The 20,958-nt window shown below is 38.8% G+C and overlaps 9 protein-coding genes across 10 annotated transcripts; 6 read left to right on the plus strand and 3 right to left on the minus strand.

Moving 5' to 3' along the window:
• Positions 1 to 156: 156 nt before the first annotated feature.
• AT1G71080 (RNA polymerase II transcription elongation factor) lies at positions 157 to 2,285 on the minus strand. Its single transcript, NM_105777.4, has 4 exons — positions 1,965 to 2,285; positions 1,519 to 1,868; positions 1,344 to 1,386; positions 157 to 893 (listed from the first exon to the last, which is right to left on the minus strand). Exons 1-4 carry the CDS (start codon positions 2,080 to 2,082, stop codon positions 424 to 426), a joined length of 981 nt encoding a protein of 326 aa, NP_565010.1. The 5' UTR covers positions 2,083 to 2,285; the 3' UTR covers positions 157 to 423.
• Positions 2,286 to 2,592: 307 nt separating this feature from the next.
• AT1G71090 (Auxin efflux carrier family protein) lies at positions 2,593 to 4,610 on the plus strand. Its single transcript, NM_105778.2, has one exon. It carries the CDS (start codon positions 2,988 to 2,990, stop codon positions 4,359 to 4,361), a length of 1,374 nt encoding a protein of 457 aa, NP_565011.1. The 5' UTR covers positions 2,593 to 2,987; the 3' UTR covers positions 4,362 to 4,610.
• An 86-nt stretch (positions 4,611 to 4,696) lies between these two features.
• RSW10 (Ribose 5-phosphate isomerase, type A protein) lies at positions 4,697 to 6,359 on the plus strand. Its single transcript, NM_105779.4, has one exon. It carries the CDS (start codon positions 5,163 to 5,165, stop codon positions 5,964 to 5,966), a length of 804 nt encoding a protein of 267 aa, NP_177266.1. The 5' UTR covers positions 4,697 to 5,162; the 3' UTR covers positions 5,967 to 6,359.
• A 1,955-nt stretch (positions 6,360 to 8,314) lies between these two features.
• AT1G71110 (uncharacterized protein) lies at positions 8,315 to 11,531 on the plus strand. The gene is made up of 9 exons (NM_105780.4): positions 8,315 to 8,795; positions 9,094 to 9,272; positions 9,351 to 9,532; positions 9,624 to 9,908; positions 10,001 to 10,059; positions 10,162 to 10,198; positions 10,294 to 10,365; positions 10,460 to 10,781; positions 10,867 to 11,531. Exons 1-9 carry the CDS (start codon positions 8,681 to 8,683, stop codon positions 11,287 to 11,289), a joined length of 1,674 nt encoding a protein of 557 aa, NP_177267.2. The 5' UTR covers positions 8,315 to 8,680; the 3' UTR covers positions 11,290 to 11,531.
• On the minus strand, positions 11,509 to 12,924 carry GLIP6 (GDSL-motif lipase/hydrolase 6; the record flags this gene model as incomplete). The annotated part of the gene is made up of 4 exons (NM_105781.2): positions 12,611 to 12,924; positions 12,372 to 12,511; positions 11,832 to 12,297; positions 11,509 to 11,744 (listed from the first exon to the last, which is right to left on the minus strand). Exons 1-4 carry the CDS (start codon positions 12,855 to 12,857, stop codon positions 11,509 to 11,511), a joined length of 1,089 nt encoding a protein of 362 aa, NP_177268.1. The 5' UTR covers positions 12,858 to 12,924.
• A 29-nt stretch (positions 12,925 to 12,953) lies between these two features.
• Positions 12,954 to 14,108, plus strand: CRF8 (Integrase-type DNA-binding superfamily protein). Its single transcript, NM_105782.3, has one exon. It carries the CDS (start codon positions 13,314 to 13,316, stop codon positions 13,797 to 13,799), a length of 486 nt encoding a protein of 161 aa, NP_565012.1. The 5' UTR covers positions 12,954 to 13,313; the 3' UTR covers positions 13,800 to 14,108.
• Positions 14,109 to 15,000: 892 nt separating this feature from the next.
• AT1G71140 (MATE efflux family protein) lies at positions 15,001 to 17,351 on the plus strand. The gene is made up of 7 exons (NM_105783.3): positions 15,001 to 15,441; positions 15,521 to 16,065; positions 16,148 to 16,234; positions 16,327 to 16,383; positions 16,467 to 16,705; positions 16,787 to 16,992; positions 17,105 to 17,351. The coding sequence occupies exons 1-7, from the start codon at positions 15,199 to 15,201 to the stop codon at positions 17,183 to 17,185; spliced, it is 1,458 nt and encodes a 485-aa protein (NP_177270.1). The 5' UTR covers positions 15,001 to 15,198; the 3' UTR covers positions 17,186 to 17,351.
• A 231-nt stretch (positions 17,352 to 17,582) lies between these two features.
• On the plus strand, positions 17,583 to 19,111 carry AT1G71150 (cyclin-D1-binding protein). Of its 2 annotated transcripts, NM_105784.2 has the most exons (4): positions 17,583 to 17,700; positions 17,788 to 17,881; positions 17,968 to 18,180; positions 18,279 to 19,111. In NM_105784.2, the coding sequence occupies exons 1-4, from the start codon at positions 17,626 to 17,628 to the stop codon at positions 18,950 to 18,952; spliced, it is 1,056 nt and encodes a 351-aa protein (NP_177271.1). In that variant the 5' UTR covers positions 17,583 to 17,625; the 3' UTR covers positions 18,953 to 19,111. The 2 variants fall into 2 exon arrangements, with proteins under 2 accessions (NP_177271.1, NP_001320746.1); NM_001334486.1 differs by lacking the exons at positions 17,583 to 17,700; positions 17,788 to 17,881 and having other exon boundaries at positions 17,924 to 18,180.
• Positions 19,112 to 19,137: 26 nt separating this feature from the next.
• Positions 19,138 to 20,645, minus strand: KCS7 (3-ketoacyl-CoA synthase 7). The gene has a single exon (NM_105785.2). It carries the CDS (start codon positions 20,605 to 20,607, stop codon positions 19,225 to 19,227), a length of 1,383 nt encoding a protein of 460 aa, NP_177272.1. The 5' UTR covers positions 20,608 to 20,645; the 3' UTR covers positions 19,138 to 19,224.
• Between the last annotated feature and the right edge of the window lie 313 nt (positions 20,646 to 20,958).

The raw sequence follows: 20,958 nt of genomic DNA on the forward strand, positions 1-20,958 counted from the left end.
AACTTTCTTCCACCACTTCCAATTTCAGGCGCGTGTTATACACGCTCTTGTAGAAAAAGACAAAGAAACCTGCGTGTTCTGTTCTTCACGCGCTTATTACAGAGAGTGAAAATAAAAGTGAAGGGTGGTGTGGTCGGGTGGTTAACCAGTCGAGGAGAGAGATTTACTTTACTAATTGAATTAATTAAAGAGTAATACAAGATTACTAACTAATAAGGACAGCTTTATAACACGAGATTCTGGATTTTAAAAAATGGAAAATTGCTACTCCTGGAATAGTAACTGGATCTTTATATCATTTGTATTTACTACTTTCGTAGTAAAACATAAATTTTTACCCTTTTGGATTCTTCAACCAAATTATTCAGACAAAGTGTCTCAAATATGGAAATATTGTTTGACAAAGTTGTTGGGAGCTGGTTGTTATACGGAGTTGACTTCATCTTCATCGTCACTTCCTCCACTTCCACGGCTACTGCTTCCACTACTGCTTTGGCCGCCGCTGCCACTTCCGCTGCTTACGCTTTTGCTACGACCATCACTGTCACTTCCGCTGCTACTTCCACTGCTACTGCTTGAGCTTGAGGTTTGACTCTTTTGCACCTCTGCGTTCACTTGTGCTCTAAGTGCTTCTGCTGCGTTAAGACCTTTTTCTCCTTCACCGCCGCTATCGTCATCTACATCTGCAATCTCTTCTTCCGTCATGCTAAGCTGTTTATTTAAGCTTTCTACATATTCTCCACCATCAGCGTTCTCTTTCTCTGCATTGTCGTTCTCTGGTGTAAATGAGCCAAATATTTCAACCAGATCGATCTCTTGATGCTCATCTCCATCATCGTTCTTGTCCTCGACTGGTGAGGTTGCAGGCACGTTTCCAGTGTTGGCAGGTTCAGCTGCAACCACTTTTTATGTTAGATTTTAAAACTGTTAAAATAGTTTTAAAACAAAGACCAGAAATACCATATACATGCTTAGAACAGTAGAACGGATATGTACACTTGAATCAACAGTTTGATATTCCTGCCTAGTCTCATTTGACTACACCAATACAGAACCGAGTACTCATAACGGCATTAAGAAATGACGGAATAATCCGACTACTAAAAAGTAGTAGTCGAATTGGGGAACAGAGCTGTAGTTTTAATTGGAAATCAGACGTCTATGTACTAGCAACCAAAATCAACCAACTATATCTTAAGCCAAAGAGACTAACAAATAATGAAAACTATGATACGTTTGCCTATGATCCAAGAATCAAAATCCACTTCTCAAAACAAAAATAGCAATAAGATGGGATTTAAAATGCATAATCATATGAATAAATCACTTCAATAACTGCTAACCTGAGTTCTCTGGCTTCCCAATTTCGATTCTTTCCACCTCAACCTGCATACATTACAGAAAATGTAAACTTAAACCAGTAGCAGCAACATTTTATACCATCAAGCATTCAATAAATACAAAACCTGAACACATCAAATTGGATAAGGAAAAAGTAAAAGGCATTTGGAAACTCACAGGCACATCAGGAAGCAAACTTCTATTGACTTGTGGAGATTTAGCAGCACGACCAACAGGAGATAACCGATGCTCCACAGGCACCGCAGATTGAGAAGCCGCAGCAGATTCACCAGGTGTCCTAACATGTCGCAGCTGCGTAACAGCCCGATGCAACCTCTCTAAACGAAACTTCTCCCCATCGAAAAACAACACCGCATCGCTTTCTTTGTAATCCTCACTACTACCTTCAAATGTCACCTTGGGTTTACCTGGTTGGTTATTCTGAAACTCAACTGAAACTCTGTTATCCTTCTTCTTGTGCATTGATCCTGACCTGTTCTTATCGATTGAAGCCGGCTTAAATTCATCTGCAAGTACACAATTATCAAACATCTTATTCTATGTATTCCAATTTAGGTCGAATTAACCCAAAATTAAGAATGGTAACATAATCAGAAACTCACATCGCAAAGTGCAGAATTTATGGGAGGAGTCATCTTTGGCAGAGGAACCAAGGACAAGATCATACCATTGATCTGTCTTCGGGGCAGTACTAGGCTCATCTCTGGAGTGATTCGACATCTTCGAAGCTCGATCAACGATTGCTCAAGGTGAATCCATCGATCAAGGAGACGAAGATCAAATCCACGAGACTTTGCGAAACTTGAGATATCTCCGATTCTCAAATTGCGGAGGACCCAGAACTGACGCAGCTCACGTAGGGTTTTTCTTTTAGGGCAGAGAAGACGAATCCGAGATCAGAATTTTGGATCCGGTACCCGCCGATTCATGCTTTTTAATCTTCTTAACCAATTACGTACAGACACGAGTTAGTATGTCTGGTTTTGGGTTCCACGTGGATCTGTTTGGTTTGCGGCAGCTATTTTATTCCCACGTGCGATTACTGATCAAATCTCAAGCCAAGCGTTCCCTTTTGTCGTCTTGTTCTGATTTAATATTAAACCGGAAATGACCGATCATTCAGCCGCTAGTGTTTGGTTTGTATATTTTGACGCATTAATGGGCTTATAATTGGGCTTCTTTTTTAGACTCGTGTTGTCGCTAGCCCAATGGATAATCTTTGACAGTATCGTTCAACCACAGATTATCTTCTTCGCACGATGTGATAAATACAAAATTTTCAAATCAAGAAGAAACTTCAAGATACAAAATTATTGCAATCAGTAGATTTGGCGTGGATGATGCATCTGTCATCGCAATCTTGTCTTCTTCTTCATTGACAAGTTCCATGTGTATTGTGTAGCTCCAGGTGTTGTTCTCTAATCGGCTTTATCTCTATCCAACCATCTTCACGACTGTGGTCTAATTGATTTGTTAGTGTTCTTCTATTTCCTGGTTCAGATTCTTCACTGCTGTGTATAGTTCTTCTCATTCAATTACTTGGGTTGTGGTTTAAATCACCAATTTGGTCATCTTCTTGTGTTTTTTTCTATCGTTGACTTCGAGCTTTACATAGTGAGATCGAGATGTCAGGTTTCTCCAGTGGAAATGTTAATTCTAGGGTTGTGGATATACTCAGTGGTGTTGTGCCTTTGTTGAAGCTTATCTGTTTAACCGTGATTGGTCTACTTCTTGCTCATCCCAAGACTCAATTAGTCCCAAGAGCCACGTTTAGGCTCTTAAGCAAGCTTGTGTTTGCTTTGTTCTTACCTTGTTTGATTTTCACTGAGCTTGGAGAAAGCATTACTCTTGATAACATTGTTCAATGGTGGTTTATACCGGTCAACGTGTTACTCAGTGCGGTCGTTGGGTCCTTGATAGGATACTTGGTAGTCCTCATATGCAGACCACCTCCTGAGTTTAATAGATTCACCATTGTTATGACTGCTTTTGGAAATACTGGGAATCTTTTGTTAGCTATTGTTAGCTCGGTGTGTCACACGAAGACGAACCCTTTTGGACCGAATTGTAACTCGAGAGGGGTTTCGTATGTATCGTTTGCGCAATGGGTTGCTGTGATTCTTGTTTATACTGTTGTGTATCATATGATGGAGCCGCCTTTGGAGTACTATGAGGTCGTTGAGGAAGAAGGGGTTGAGATAGAGGAGATCAATGTGGAGAATCATGATGCTAGTAGGCCTCTTCTAGTGGAAGCTGAGTGGCCAGGGATTGAGGACAAAGAGACAGAACATTGCAAGACACCTTTTATTGCTAGAGTCTTCAACAGCATATCTAGTTTCTCTCAGACTTCTTTTCCTGAAGTTGATCTCGGGGGAGAATATGGAGGAGAGAGTTCCAGCCCTAGGTCTATTCAATGCTTGGCTGAGCCTAGAGTAATGAGGAGAATAAGAGTTGTGGCTGAACAGACTCCAGTCAAACACATACTTCAACCTCCAACAATCGCATCTCTATTAGCGATCATTATCGGATCAGTGCCTCAGCTGAAAAGTGTTGTCTTTGGGTATGATGCTCCGCTTTCTTTCATCACAGATAGTTTGAATATAATGGGAAGTGCAATGGTTCCCTCTGTGATGCTTGTACTTGGTGGTATGCTCTCTGAAGGACCAAATGAATCAACTCTTGGGTTACGTACTACGATTGGAATAAGTGTTGCAAGACTCTTGGTGCTTCCGTTAGTGGGAATAGGGATTGTGATGTCAGCTGATAAACTTGGTCTCATTTCCTCAGCAGATCCAATGTTCAAGTTTGTGCTTCTTTTGCAGTATTCGACTCCGAGTGCCATTTTACTTGGAGCCATCGCGAGTCTAAGAGGTTACGCTGTTAGAGAAGCCTCGGCACTTCTATTCTGGCAACACATCTTTGCACTGTTGTCTCTTACGTTCTACATTGTCATCTTCTTCAAACTCACCGTTGAGACTACTGTCCAAGGTATGCAATAAATCTAAAGTTAAATGTCAACTTTGTTTGTAAAGAATGTGATGTTATCAAATACATTGAACTTCAATGGTGTGTGTTGGTGAGTGTTGGTGGAGTATTACCAATTCAAAGTTTAAGAAGTTTTGTACCAAAAGTGGCATGAACCGTGCACTTGCTTGATCTTATTTCGTGGCCTAAATCATCTTTTAAATAGAGCATCATCGTATTCACATGGTTTTAGATGAGATATGTATACACGTAACGTAACAGTGACCTTTGTTATAGAATTTTAAACAAAAGAAATCAAAGATATGGACCGTCATAATATCCAATGGTGGAGAAAGGCTGCTTTAGAGAGATGCGATTGGAATATGCGTGGAACTTACAGAAAAACGTGTTAATTTCTTGGAATGTGAATCTTTTAATTATAGTTTCAGAGAAAAGATAAATCATTTTGGCTTCGTTGAAGAATCAAGATCCGATTTTATGGAAATGAGTGAATGGAAGTAAGTTTTTGCTAGATAGTAAAAATCATGCCTCTCTTCTCACCATTTAGTCATATCCAAGTGGCATGGCCTCTGATTATGTTGGGCTCCTGATTGGTAAAATATTTAATGTATTAAATTCATATTTCAATACTTAAAGATAATCTTTTCAAAATTCAGAAATTTCCGTATCTATAAAATTTAGCCTAACCTTTTTAAAATGGTCTTTACTTCTCTAAAAAGAACCGTCAAATACGAATACGATTCTAAGTTTTTTAGTCTTTATAGTCAGTCTCTCACAGATTTTGTGCATTCAAATCACAAAGCAAGTCGCGTACAATGGGTTCTGCATTCGATCCCCTTGTCACGGCCACTGAGGATCTCGCCGCCGTCAACTCGGCGCCGCCACTCTCAAACCTCACGCAAGAAGAACTCAAGAAAATCGCCGCTTATAAAGCCGTCGAATTCGTCGAATCTGGAATGGTTATCGGTCTCGGCACTGGCTCCACCGCGAAACACGCCGTGGCTCGTATCAGCGAGCTTCTCCGAGAAGGAAAACTCAAGGATATAATCGGAATCCCTACTTCAACCACAACGCATGAGCAAGCGGTGTCTCTAGGGATACCATTATCCGATCTAGATTCGCATCCGGTGGTGGATCTATCAATCGATGGCGCCGACGAAGTCGATCCGGCTCTTAATCTGGTGAAAGGACGCGGCGGATCGTTATTGAGAGAGAAGATGATTGAAGGAGCATCTAAGAAGTTCGTTGTGATTGTTGATGAATCGAAGCTTGTCAAGTATATCGGAGGAAGCGGACTCGCTGTTCCGGTGGAGGTTGTTCCGTTCTGCTGCGATTTCACAAGGGGGAAACTGGAAGAGCTATTTAGAGATTCGGGATGTGTTGCGAAGCTGAGGATGAAAATCGGATCTAACGGCGAAGAGGCGGCGCCGGCTGTGACGGATAATAGGAATTATGTGGTGGATTTGTATTTGGAGAGAGATATTGGAGATTTAGAGGTGGCGAGTGAGGCGATATTGAGGTTTCCTGGAGTAGTGGAGCATGGGATGTTTCTGGGAATGGCGACTACGTTGATCGTCGCCGGCAAATTTGGTGTTACCGTCAAGGATAGGTTTGGATAAAAGTGTCATTTGAAAACCATTAGGGTTTATGGTTTGATTTTGATTTTCGATGGATTCTCTCTGGTTCTGTAAACCCTTTCCTCCTATTGGTTTAAAACTTTGACTTATTTTTTAAAACTTTGTAGAATTTTGACTTTTGGAGGCTGTTTACTGCATTGCCCCTGACCTTATAGTATTCACTAAATTGCCCCGGAACTTTTTCAATCTACAAAACGCCAGGAACTTTTACGATTTTCTTAAAAAGTCCTTGAACTTCTGATATATAATAAATTGCCCCGGAAGTTTTGATATTTAAGAAGTATTACTGTTTTGAGTATTTTCCAGAACTTCTGATATATATACTAATTGTCCGAAAACTTTTAATATTCACCGAGTCTGTCCCAAAATCAAAATGTTCGAGTCTCTTCATTGGTGTTTCGGGAATATTTGCCGTCACTGTCAAATCCATTACGCTTATGTTACTGGACTTTGTGGTGTAGTTTCGTGAAAGTAAACGAGCAAGATACAAAAAAAAGAAAAGCATAATGGGCCTTTTTATAGAACAATGGGCTTTTGGGTATAAAATTATTTTCAAATTGCATCGAATGCAATTTGACAACAATCTATATGTTGGCAGCCAAACCTCATCAACAAGGGTATATATTGCTCAACTTGCTTCGTTTGTGTAAAGTGGATTCGTTTCGTGTCAGATTTTAGTTTCACTTCAGAATATTCACGTAACATTTACAGACTTATAGGGTAAAATTTTAAGAAAGCTAATTCATATGCCATTGTAGACCAGCGCGAAGAAAACAATTTAATAAAACAAATAACATGATATGATATTATATAATATTCATCTAGATCTTCATATTCTACATGAAATATGTGGTTAGGTAGACTCGATAACAAAAGAAATTGAAATAAAAGACACTTTTTTCAAATATTTTAATGGGAGAACAAAATATCATGTTATGGGTTGTTTTTGGCACAAAGCAAGAAAGTTGCATCCTCAATAAAAACAGATCTCAGACATTTTGGGTTCACATGATCCTCTCACATGCTTCCTCTCACGCATTTGAACACTCTTGACTCTACCAAATAACCCACTCCAATGGCATGTTAATATTTTATGAATCACAACCAAACATATATCGACTTTAAAAACAAATTAGTATCTTACTTTAATGTTAGAAAGAAAAACTTTTCATATAAGAGATACACTTTTTTCTTTTCGTATTAAAGATAAAAGTAGAGACGTATATCAAATACCAAACCCACCACTCATACACATTAAAGTGATTTTGGTATAAAAACTGTTATCAGCTTCTTTGTAATATAGCTCTTTGTTGGTTGTAAAATGTCCTAGAATAGTTTCATAAAAATGTAAGGCATTGGAGTGAGACACTTTAATAGTTTAATTGCCCACGTCAAAAGAAAACTTTTATTTCCGTCGATGTGGAGAAAAATGTTGCCGTCACTAGGAAGAGTCTAAAAAGTCTTAAGATCACATAACCCAAACCGCAAGTTATGGTAAAATTCAAAGTCTTAAAGTCAGGTCCGAAAGCAAATACTTATTTAAAAATACCCTCTTTTCCTGCAAATTACTTTGAAAAAAATATATATAAAAATTCTATCTCACGTAACTCTTGAAGGCAACCTACAATAACACTACTCATGTGATAGAAAAACGCAATCCATGTGAAAATAATCATGTCCTAAATTCAACCTATATCAGTAAAAAATTTGGTCAAAATTAAGAAAATAAACGCTATTTTCTTTAATCAAACAAACGCCACACATCCAACATTAGTTACTGATAGGTTGTAGTGGCGATTGTTAAACTTGTAATGGCGATTGAATTAGATATTCAGGTGAATTGTATAGACTATAGACACAAAACAATGCATGATTGATAGAAACTAATACAAACTTATGGCAAAATACATAAACCCATAGTAAAAAAACAAAACACATGACTCTCGAATAATAATGGTCCAATCAATGTAGCAGCGTCCCGATTAAAGGACCACGTGGCTACAGAAGATACAGCCACAAGAGACACCGAGACGGAAGGGAGGGACGCCACCACCACGTTAAGTTTATTTAGATCCATCGAGTCGAGTCCCCTAGTGGGACCCACTTGTACTCAATGTGCATAATCAAATTAATTGAATCTTAATTTTTAAACAACCATGCTTTAACAGAATTATAACCAAATCATTAATTGTCAATAAAAATCTTTATATTTTTATTTTACCATTTTAATTTTTAAAAATTAATTTCTTTATCTTCTCTCAGATTTCTTCCTATATAAACCCAATACATTACCAGTTTAATACCTAACAATTACTCAATTAGTACAAGTTGTTATACAACTAAATCTTCATTTGTTAAATCATCTTTACTCAAATTGAATAGTAGTGTGCGTGTGAAAACAAGAAAAGTGGAAAAGGACAAAAGAGAGAGTAAAGGACGCCTCCTAATAAAGCACTCTTCTTCCTTTTCACTTTCCTCATTGAAGAGAGAGCCAAATTCAGCTTAAAGCCCCATAAGCGTAAGCGTAAGCGCGGGGATAAATCTCTCTCTTCCTCACCTGCGTTTTCGTGGAGCATCTTCTTCAACAATGGCTGCTTCTCCGATCTGATCATATCCTGATTTGAATTTTGCTATCTCTCATGCCTCGAACTCGTTTTGTCGACGTAGCATCCTAGTGACTGAGGAAGAAGAAGAAGATGAGCTTCTTTATCCTCTCCGTCGTCGTTTTCGTTTCTCTCGCTTTCTTCTCTCTTCCGCATTCCGTTGATTCATCTGTTTCCGCTTCACAGGATCCTCTCAGACTCATATTAGGTTTCTCCTCTCTTTGTTTTGTTGCACGCTGATGCGATTTTCGCGTTTGATTTATGCTGTTTCGTTTATAAACGTGAATCGCGGTTCTATGTTTTTCATCCCAAACGACGCTTTTTTGAAGTTTCTGGGATTTGTAGCATAGTCTTGGTTCCAGAATTACCAATATCTAAATGCTTCTTCTGTTAACGATCTGCTAAATTCGAGATTAGTTTGCTTCCTGGTAGTATTAAGCAAGCTTATAGAATTGTTATGAAGTTTGAATTCTGATTATGTAATTTTGGTTTTGCTACAAAATCAGGTTCACCGAATTTTGGAACATGGAAAGGTGGAATCTCATTAGCACCAGGACCTGAATCTGATGATGTTGTCTCTGATTACCTCCTCTTAGCAGCTCATAGAACCAAGAGACCTGACATTCTTAGAGCTTTTAAGCCTTACCATGGTGGCTGGAACATCACCAATAATCACTATTGGGCTGTAAGTCCCTCTCCTCTTCTTTGTCATCTCCGATTTTATTAGTTACAGGATCTGTTAGTAATGAACATCTATTTGCAGTCTGTTGGATTTACAGGTGCTCCTGGTTTCATACTAGCTGTTATCTGGCTCTTGTCTTTTGGCTCTCTTCTTGTTGTTTATCATTGCTTCAAATGGAGAATATGTGATAAAGCTAAAGGATCATCATTCGATACACGAAGAATCTGTTTCATTTTGTTGATTGTGTTTACATGTGTTGCAGCGTAATATTCCTCAACTCTTCTACATTGTTTTTTGGTTCTCTGTCATTTGAAATTTGTTGTTCCTGAGATTGCACTGGTTTTTTTTTTTCAGGGTGGGATGCATTCTTTTATCTGTTGGACAAGATAAGTTTCATACCGAAGCTATGCATACTCTTAAGTATGTTGTAAACCAGTCAGACTACACTGTGGAGATCCTCCAGAATGTGACTCAATATCTGTCCCTTGCGAAAACGATTAACGTGACACAGATTGTCATTCCGTCTGATGTAATGGGTGAAATTGACAAGTTAAATGTCAATCTTAACACTGCAGCTGTAACACTGGGAGAGACAACAACAGATAACGCTGCTAAAATTAAGAGAGTTTTCTATGCTGTGTAAGTTGCCCTGTACTGTTAGCTGAGTGGTACCAATTTATGATTAACAGGGAAGACAGTGTTGATATAACTCTGTATATGTACATTTTCAGGCGATCAGCTTTGATCACGGTCGCTACTGTGATGCTCATCCTTTCTTTTGTAGGTCTATGTAAGTCCAGTTGATGTGTATATGCTTCTTTGGTATCTCCTTTTTATTAGCTGTGACATCCACTTGACTTCAACTTTTTATCTGTTATTTGCGTTATTACAGTGCTTTCTGTCCTCCGCCACCAACATGTTGTTCATATGTGAGCCTTTTAATCCCCAACTTCTTCATTTTCGTTAATTTATAGTGGTTTAAAATAAATTGAAAGCTGACTGATGGGGATGTATATAATGATAGATTCGTCGTGAGTGGGTGGATACTTGTGGCTGTGACATTTGTTCTTTGTGGAGTCTTTCTGATCCTAAACAAGTAAGATTTTGCTGTTCTGAATGTTTGTTTTCTCTTGCCTTATTAAGTAGACTCGCAAATGTAGTCAACTAAATGTCATTGTTTTGGTGTCCAGTGCAATTTCTGATACGTGTGTAGCAATGAAGGAATGGGTTGATAATCCTCACGCAGAAACAGCTCTCAGCAGCATTCTCCCATGCGTTGATCAGCAAACAACAAACCAGACTCTTTCACAGAGTAAAGTTGTTATCAACAGCATCGTGACCGTTGTAAACACCTTTGTCTATGCTGTTGCCAATACAAACCCAGCTCCAGGTCAAGACCGCTATTACAACCAGTCTGGACCTCCGATGCCTCCTTTATGCATCCCATTTGATGCAAACATGGAAGATCGCCAGTGCTCGCCTTGGGAACTATCAATAGAAAATGCATCATCGGTACTTTCCTACTCACCTATCTTTGTATATCTTGAACAAAACACCACCAGGTCTGAGACATGTCTTACTAAACTTCTCTTTTCAGGTCTGGGAGAATTACAAATGCGAGGTTACACCATCTGGAATCTGCACCACCGTGGGGAGAGTAACGCCAGATACCTTTGGACAGTTGGTAGCAGCTGTGAATGAGAGCTACGCTCTAGAGCATTACACGCCTCCATTGCTTAGCTTCCGAGATTGCAACTTTGTTAGGGAAACATTTATGAGTATTACCTCAGATTACTGTCCACCGTTAGTACGTAATCTGAGGATTGTGAACGCAGGACTCGGACTGATCTCCGTAGGAGTCTTACTATGTCTGGTGCTATGGATATTCTATGCGAACCGCCCCCAAAGGGAGGAAGTGTTTGCGGATCCACACCCTCAAAGAAAAGATGATAGCTTTGGTAACGGCTTGGATACTCATCACTCAGATGACGAACCTAAGCTTTCTGTAGAATGCGTATAGTATAGAGGTATAGTTAGATAGAATCAGATATTGTATTTCATAATGATATGAAAGAGAACAATAAAAACATTTTGTAGCGTTCATGTTACAGTAGAAGAGGAAGAAGAGACCAGAAGTGGAGCGAAGTTTCACTTTCTGGCTTTTGTTTTCACAATGATTTCGAGTCTTAATTCAGATACAAACTCATTATGAATTCTATATACAAGGGAGATATAAGTATTAAAATGTGATCTTGTTGGTGGCAAGAGCCATGAGATTAAATGGTCTGATATGGTTTTTGTTTCCATTCCATAAAGCTTTTGACATGAGACGGTAAGTGTGTTCTGTGGGATGATAAAAATCCCAAAACAGAAACTCATTTGGGTTATTGCAAATCTTGTATCCTTCTCTTCCACACTGCATCAATCCTCCCAGTGTACCGTTCCCACAACACGCGTTTGAAACATCCGAAAACCCTTCACCAAAAACATGATTCAGCTTTCTCATAGACACATTTGAAAAAGATCTCAAAGATGGAAGTTAATTAACTATATTGAGTTTACCGTAACGGGCAGGGTAGGTTTGAAATCTGTGAGTGATACCATATACAGCTCCAAACACCGCAATGGCTCCAGGGTACTTAGTGGGGATTATGTTCACTATATCTTCAAGTCTTTTATTATACATCTTGGCCATAACATTCATCTTACCAAAGCATTTATTGGTTGGGGCATTAGGAAGCATGGCTCTTGCAGGGACACAACCTACAGGACCTAAGGAGAAGAAAGCGATGCGGCGTGCGCCTAGTTTGTAGATCTGATCAATCGTTTTGTTCACTTGGTCTAACATTGCGTTCACATAAGCGTCTGGAGAAAGTGTAGGAGCTCGGAATGGGAGGAAGTAGTTGAAGATGTCGTTAGAACCAGTTTCTAATAAGAAGAGAGACTCTTGGATTATAGATTTTTCGATAAGGTTTTGCTCTACAAGTGTCTGGAATTGCTGTAGCTGGGTTTGGATCGGTGTCACGCCCTACATTTGATATGTGTACTTAATGAGTGATTCACAAGAAACAAACATTTTATTTGGTCAAGGTAGATATTTACCATAAATTTGTTGGTATCAAGCAAGAGACCACTACCAGCACTAGCAAAGTTAATGCCATTTGAAAAGTTTGAAGTTCCATTCAAGATTTGAATCTGCAATTCCAAGAATGGTTTCTGTAATGGAAGGCCTACAAATTCCGCTGCAATTATTGCGTCAAGAAAAGAAAAAAGAGACAAAAGTAAGGTTCCTTGCAGAAGAAGAAATGTTTTAGTTAACGAGTTGGGAGGTAATTTGTTACAGATGAAGTCAGCGACGGTTCTTCCGTTGGTGAACCTCCCAGTAGGACGGTGGAAAAAGGAAGAACCATAAGGAGGAAAATCAGCCTGAGCGGTACAGTTTTTGTTGTAATGGTTGTTTCCGGCGTCAAAAATAGAGTCACCGAAGGTAAAGATAGCAGGGACGGTGGAAGAAGACTTGGCCAGAACAACCGGAGAGATTAGAAGAAGCAGACACATGAGTAAGTCCATTGAAGAAGAAGAAGACATGGGACAAATGAGTTTATAATCATATAAAAGGAGATTATATACTGACACACATATATATATATATATATATATATATATATATATACAAAATTGACACGGAAGGCAAGAACATTGTTCATGTTTTTGCACTTACTCTTATGTGTGATTAAAGTTTCAAACTTATTCCTAAATTTCTGCTTCTTATTACATAGATGAAGGAAAAAAGAGTAAAGCGTTTTTTCCTTTAGAAGATGGGCTTCAAGCCATGTTGAGAAATTTCATGGATTTTACTGCATTTTCAGCTCTGAGGCCCATACGGCCCACATAGGATTGGTTAGAAAAAAATAGAGAAGTAAATAAGTAAAGATGAAAAGCATCAGAAAAAGAGATTCTGAAAGAATAAAAACATATTCTTTCTCTCAAATGCTTTCCTTTTAATGGAGACGAAGACGGAACCCTAATTTCCGCAAATTCACTATGAAGCGTATTATCAGAATCTCATTCACCGACGCAGAAGCCACCGATTCTTCTAGCGACGAAGACACGGAGGAGCGTGGAGGAGCATCCCAGACTCGGCGCCGTGGGAAACGCCTCGTTAAAGAGATCGTAATCGATCCTTCCGATTCCGCCGATAAACTCGATGTCTGCAAAACACGGTTCAAAATCAGGATCCCGGCGGAATTTCTCAAGACGGCGAAAACGGAGAAGAAATATCGTGGAGTGAGGCAGAGGCCGTGGGGGAAGTGGGTGGCGGAGATCAGATGTGGAAGAGGAGCTTGTAAAGGACGACGTGATCGTCTCTGGCTGGGTACTTTTAACACTGCTGAGGAAGCTGCTCTAGCTTATGATAACGCTTCAATTAAGCTGATTGGACCTCACGCGCCGACCAATTTTGGTTTGCCGGCGGAGAATCAAGAGGATAAGACGGTGATTGGAGCTTCTGAGGTTGCTAGAGGCGCGTGAAGTGGGGTTGGTAATTTAGTTGTTAGCATTAGCAAGAAGGTCTCTCTCGTATTTTGTAAATTCATCTTCTGATGTTGTGTATGATCTTGATGTCTTTCGTCTATGTATATATATGAAACTCGAGAAATGAACTATATTTTGATTTACACACAAATTTTAAGGTACAAATTTTTTTGAATTTTTAAAACGTTTAGGAAAGAAAAGTTTGGGTTGAAATAGGCTCTTTTTATTTGTATACTATTCAATCTTTTTACCATTTATGGATCAACACATAATAGAACAGAACTCTAACCAAATTGAACGTTAATGACTTGGATCAGAGTTATATTTTGATGGTTGATGAAAAGTTGAAAATTCTTTATATATCTTTCCATCTTTTGGTTCTTGTATCACCGTATCAACGATACATTTTTATACTTTGGGGTGTCTAATGAAAAATACTGAATTTATCAATTTACTTTGACTTGTTGAAGACTGATGGCCATGGGTGAGGGGTTTGGAGATAAAGAAAGTAATAAAGAACATGAAGAGATCAGCTAAACCAAGAGACTTCATCATACACATGATATATATGATCTTCTATAATACTATAATAGTAATGACTAAAGAGGAAATGAATGTTTTCGATAATAGTAGTGACTAAAGAGGAAATGAATGTTTTGACAAGAAAAAAAAGAAAAAGAGAGGAAATGAATGTTTACATGTACGTGCACATGAGTTTAAAAATAATAAGTTTGAGGAAACACAAGTGCGTTAGAAAAAAAGCAAACAGATATTTTCTTTTGACTTACGATTATGAAATTGAAAAAAAAAAGGATCTGAAGATAAATTTTGATTGGTTCACAAACTTCACATGATAAACAAGAAGATTTTTCTTTTTTGAACAAATCTTTTGATACCTTAAAGAGGAAGATTTTTGATATCAAAATGAATAAAAAAACAAAACAGAGAAAATTTTGTTTTTGATTCGTTTTGATACCTTTATGAGGAAGTAACATACTTATATTCAAAATGAATCAATGAATCAACATTGTAATTAATTAAATTTTTAACAGACCGCTTGACTAATTAAACAAGTTAAGATTATAATATTTCAACGCATTATTGTATAGTACTTTGGTGATTTGCATGTAAAGTTTTTTTTTTTTAACAAAGACTTTTCTTAATTTGCTATAATCAAGTGCCATTATTTAGATCGAGAGAGAATTTATGGCGGCTGAATAAGAGAGGACGACGCATGTATCTGTATCTCGAGGTGTAGAATCAATATACGACACGCCGCTATAAATTCCACAGAAGATATCATATAATATTAGTATATAAAGTATAGGGTTGATTCGGAGAAAGAGGTTAAAGTATTAGATTGAAACAACAAATCTCAGGGGAAGAAGAAGAGAGAATGGATTCGGCGGAGAAGGGCTTGCTTGTTGTGAGCGACAGAGAAGAAGTAAACAAGAAAGATGGGTTTTTGCGGGAAACGAAGAAACTTAGTTACATCGCCGGTCCGATGATTGCAGTGAACTCGTCTATGTATGTTCTTCAGGTGATATCTATAATGATGGTTGGTCATCTCGGTGAGCTTTTCCTCTCTAGCACCGCCATTGCTGTTTCTTTCTGCAGCGTCACCGGTTTCAGCGTCGTTGTATGTCTCTTTCTTGATCTTTCTCTTTTTCATTTTTATTAGCTTAAGATTCTAAATTGTGGTTGTGGTAATCACACAGTTTGGATTGGCTAGTGCGTTGGAAACTTTATGTGGTCAAGCTAATGGAGCTAAGCAATATGAGAAGCTTGGTGTTCATACTTACACAGGAATTGTCTCTTTGTTTCTTGTGTGTATTCCTCTCTCTCTTCTCTGGACATACATTGGTGATATACTTTCTCTTATTGGACAAGATGCTATGGTTGCTCAAGAAGCTGGGAAGTTTGCAACTTGGCTCATACCCGCGCTCTTTGGTTACGCTACTTTGCAGCCGCTTGTTCGGTTTTTCCAAGCACAGTCTCTGATTTTGCCTTTGGTTATGAGTTCAGTCTCTTCTCTCTGTATCCACATTGTCCTCTGTTGGAGCTTGGTCTTTAAGTTTGGTCTTGGAAGCCTCGGTGCAGCTATTGCGATCGGTGTTTCTTACTGGCTAAACGTGACTGTTCTTGGATTATACATGACGTTTTCTTCTAGCTGTAGCAAGAGCCGTGCAACTATCTCCATGAGTTTGTTTGAAGGAATGGGAGAGTTTTTCCGGTTTGGAATCCCATCTGCATCTATGATTTGGTATATCAAACTTCTCTTCATGCCTCTTTTGGTTTTAGTCATAGAGTTGTTGACATGAATCTCTTTGGTGTTGTTGGATTAGCCTTGAGTGGTGGTCATTCGAATTTTTAGTCCTGCTCTCTGGTATTTTACCAAATCCGAAGCTAGAAGCCTCTGTTCTCTCAGTCTGGTTTGTTTCCATTTTTCTTTTATCTTCTATAGACTTGGTTTTAGAATGGAATATTATCATACCAATCAGTTGCTTTCATTCTTGTTTAACAGTCTTTCAACACAATCCTCCTTGTACCAAATCCCAGAGAGTCTCGGTGCAGCAGCAAGGTTCTTTCTCACTCAACTTTCGATTTTGCAAAGCTATCTATCTAAAACCTGAAACCGCCTCTCTGTTGTTGTTGTTGTTGCAGTACAAGAGTTGCAAACGAGTTAGGAGCTGGAAACCCGAAACAAGCTCGAATGGCGGTTTACACAGCGATGGTTATAACAGGTGTAGAATCAATAATGGTGGGTGCAATAGTCTTTGGTGCAAGAAATGTATTTGGTTACCTATTCAGTTCTGAAACTGAAGTTGTAGACTATGTAAAATCAATGGCTCCACTGCTTTCTTTATCGGTCATATTCGATGCCCTTCACGCAGCTCTCTCGGGTTAGATGATCTCCTTCTATAATGTTTTAAGAGATCTAATTCAATGAAGTTAAGAGTTATAAAATGTGTTTACTGAAACAGGTGTGGCTAGAGGATCAGGGAGGCAAGATATTGGGGCATACGTAAACCTAGCAGCATACTATCTCTTTGGAATACCAACTGCTATACTATTAGCTTTTGGGTTTAAAATGAGAGGAAGAGGACTCTGGATTGGAATCACAGTTGGGTCATGTGTACAAGCTGTTTTGCTCGGTCTTATCGTAATCCTCACTAATTGGAAAAAACAGGTTCGTTAAGTGAAAGTGATGTACTTTAATATGTTGATTTATGTTATGGTCAAATAAATTGGCTAGTGGGTTTAGGAAAGTGAAAGTGATGTGTATTGAATGATATTGGCAGGCGAGAAAGGCTAGAGAAAGAGTGATGGGTGATGAGTATGAAGAGAAAGAAAGTGAAGAAGAACATGAATACATCAGCTAAATCAAACAGTTTCCATTCCATCACCATTAATCCGTTAAATGTTGTGTGTTTTTATTAATTCGATGTTTGGTATTGTTGTTTTCGAGTATAGTAATGAAGGAATTGATTGTTCACATGAGTTTTTGGCCTCTTCTTTCTTTCTATTCACATGATATGGTCCTCTCAGTTCTCTCCCTTATTGAAAAGTTACAATCAAACTTCAATTATGATTTGATTCACCAAATTGAGTAGGAATTTTTTAAAAAACTGGAGGCAAATATATATGAAGGGCATTTTAGGAATAAATAATATTGTAGAAAGAGACGTGAAGAAACGGCCATCTTAACATAAACGACGTCGTTCAGCGAATTGTAGAAATACGAAAGTGTTGTAGACCAAGTGCAAAAAACCCTAACGTAGGAAATTAGACTTGAGGCGTCGAGAGGTGAAGGAAGACGGAGATGGCGAAACCAAACATAGACGAATTGAATCAAATCCTTACTAGTTATCAAAACACCATCAACGATACTCTCCAGGTTTTTTATTTCACCATTTCGTGTTTTTGTGTGTTGGTGATGGATTTGATTACTGATTTAGAGACAGGGTTTGGTGAATTTTTGCAGTTGTTCGAGCAAGTTCCGTCTCCGACACAAGACAAATTATATTGGAACGATGTCCTTCAGATTTCTGATCATCTCTCCAAACAAGCTACTATAGGTTTTTCTTTTGCCAGTTTCTGTCTTGTTGTTAAAGAAAAACAAATTCTTCAATTGTTTTGTTGTTTTGTGGCTTAATTCCAATAGTGGGAATGCTATGGATCACTGGAGAACCTCCAAAAGCTGAAGCAATGAAGGAGACTATGGAAGCATACTTCAACGCTCTTCAAGGATTTTTGCTGCATTGTCATGGAAGCATGGTTGGTGCTGGGACTACACTCTCTTCGACCATACACGCTTCTGTGAAGCAAATTGTTGATTCCAGCTTCAGATTGTTGCAGGGTTCTGTTTCCTTATACGGTAATAAGAAGACTCTATGTTCTTCTGCTTATTGATTTAAGAAGATTACTTCAACTGTGTATATGAATTTTTCTGGTGGTTCTGTTATTTGGAAACAGAGGGATCATATGAGAAAGGAAGGAAGCCCACGATTCCGCAGCTTGCAGGAGCAGTGTGGGAAGCATGTTCTAATTTAAAGAACGTGCCTGAAACAAACATCAAAGCGATTGGAAGAGCGATGGCACATGTAGCTGTTTCTATGAAGGATGTGCTTAGGGAGATGAAAGAACTGAAGCCTGCTTCTTCTTCACCTGATCATAATGTTTCGACAAACTCGGATGACGATGATTTAGGCGATGAACTGTCTCCTGAAGAATTTGAAGTTGCTAAAATGGTAGCAGATATTGTGTCTGAGACGCTCGTTGTTATAAAAGAGCTTATCCGTGCTATCACATGCATGATCAAGCTGGAGAATCCAAAGGATAATAGTGAGTTTGTGGATTCGTTTGAGAAGTTACTGAAGTTGTGTCAAGGAATTGGTGTACAGATTGATGAGCTTGGAGCTTGTGTTTACCCGCCGCAAGAGTTTGGTCTCATGAAACAAACAGTGGAGAACATGAGGGAAAGTATTGGTGAGATTGAGTCTGATGTTAAGAGTTCCAAGAATTCTTCATCAGAAGCTTTATCAGGATCATGCAGAAGGCTGCAGAGTTTGATTGAACATATGGTAACCGAGTTGGACACAAGAATCGAAGCTGAAGTAGTTTACAAAATGCAGAATGTTACTCTTTAGCACTGAGAAAAGTTTGAACTTAAGGTTCTTACTTCTTAACTTCTAGTGTTTCAGGATATGTTTTTAGTGTGAAACAGTTCATCTTGAAATACTAAATCCTATTTGATATTGCAATAACAAAACATTTGTGAGAGGAGAGATTCAAAGAAACAGATCTTGAAGAATATGAAAATGTGAAAGGTTGTTCCTACAATGCATGAATCAGCTTAAGAGCAAACCAGAGAGAATACGAAGGAATTGATAAACTATTCTATAGAGCAGCGAAATCAATGTCAAGAAAGAAGCTCTGTCTTCAATGCACTTGAAGTATCTCCACAGACAGGATACAAATGGATTCGATCAGACCATGCATTCCTGCCTCTTGAATCGATCTCGGAGATGCATTTCCAGACAGCACTGTTAGCCTTAAAGCCACTTCCAAACCCAATCTGCCATACTTTATCTCCCATTTTCATTCTACCTTTTGCTTCCAGGTATTGCAGCTCATACCACAACGAAGACGAAGATGTGTTCCCATAACGATATAGAGTTGACCTTGAAGCTTCTACGTCTTCCTTGTCCAGCTTCAGATGCTTCTCCACGCCTTCAATTATCGCCCTTCCTCCGGCATGTATACAGAAATGCTCAAAAGCTTTCTTGAAGTTTGGTGTGTATATCTCCTTGTGCATTCCCCATTTTCTTTGGATGAATGAGATTATGTATTTGAGCTGCTCTGAATAAGGTAGCACTCGAGGGCCTAACTGCACCACGTTGATCTTTAAGGCCTTTGATGCTACCCTCACAAGCTGCTTGGACAATGCTACTCCCACTTTTCCTTCTTCATCAACTTGCTGCATTACACTCTCGTACGATTCAGTGTCTGAACCAACATGAGTTCTGATAATATGCTGGAGTTTGTATTTCGCCTTATGCGAATCTTGCTTCCTATTGGAAAGAAGAATCGCAGCCCCACCCATTCTGAAGATAGTGTTGGCAATGAGCATCGACTTACACTTCCCTCTGTAACCATTTGGACTAACAGCTTCCATACTCAACACTAGGGCCAAAGAATCACCATGAATCTTCATAAGATCTTTTACGAGATTAACCGAAAGAATCCCGGCGCTGCAGCCCATACCGCTCAAACTGAAGCTCTTTATGTCACTCCTCATGCCAAACTTGTTAATGATCATAGAAGTTATGGATGGAGAAGGACAGAATAGGCTGCAGTTAGACACAAGGATGTCAATACTCTTTGGATCTATCTCATGCTTTGAGAAAAGATCTTGGACAATAGCGAAGAGGATCTCATGAGTTTCTTCTCTAGCTGCAGAGATAGAAGCGTTTGGTGGAATCTCATGGACTGTCGCAGGCACGCTCGCGTCATCACTAATCCCTGATCGCTCTAAAATCTTCTGCTGGAGATCAAGACTTTCTTGATCAAAAACACCGGAAATGGTAAGATGCTCAATGAAATTAGAGACCGGAGCTCGCAAGAAGTCAGGAGGTTGATAACATGAGAAGTCAATGAGGTATATAATACATCTTGGTTTGAAGAAATAGTAACCAAAGACAGCTATGAGAACACAGGCTGATGCTACCAGGAATTGGTGAAAAGTGATAAAGGTCTGAGTGATAAGGAGAGCTTCATTGATGAAATGAAAGCTCGATTCCATATTCTAGAAACCAAACTGGGAAAAGAGAGAAGCAAGATGATCAAGAGTTTTGTTTTTGTGGCATATGTTGGTTATAGTGTTTAGCATAAAGGAAGTGAAAAACGAAGTTTGTTGCATCACAAGGTAAGCATGTGAAAGGTGTCCAAAACAAGGATGAAATTCAGGTCTCGTGACCTATATGAGAATTTGCATGCATGATTTCATGGGAAATGAACATTACGTGTCTGTTGAGTAACTTATGGTCTCTGTTGCTAATCTCTACCTCTATCTCACCAACTCCATGTAGTGGAAAGATTGTTGCATCTTTCAAGCATAATGCTAGCTTGAGAGAAGTGAGAACTTTGACTTTGT

This window comes from Arabidopsis thaliana, assembly GCF_000001735.4.
Source record: "Arabidopsis thaliana chromosome 1 sequence".
In the NCBI taxonomy this organism is placed as follows: domain Eukaryota; kingdom Viridiplantae; phylum Streptophyta; class Magnoliopsida; order Brassicales; family Brassicaceae; genus Arabidopsis; species Arabidopsis thaliana.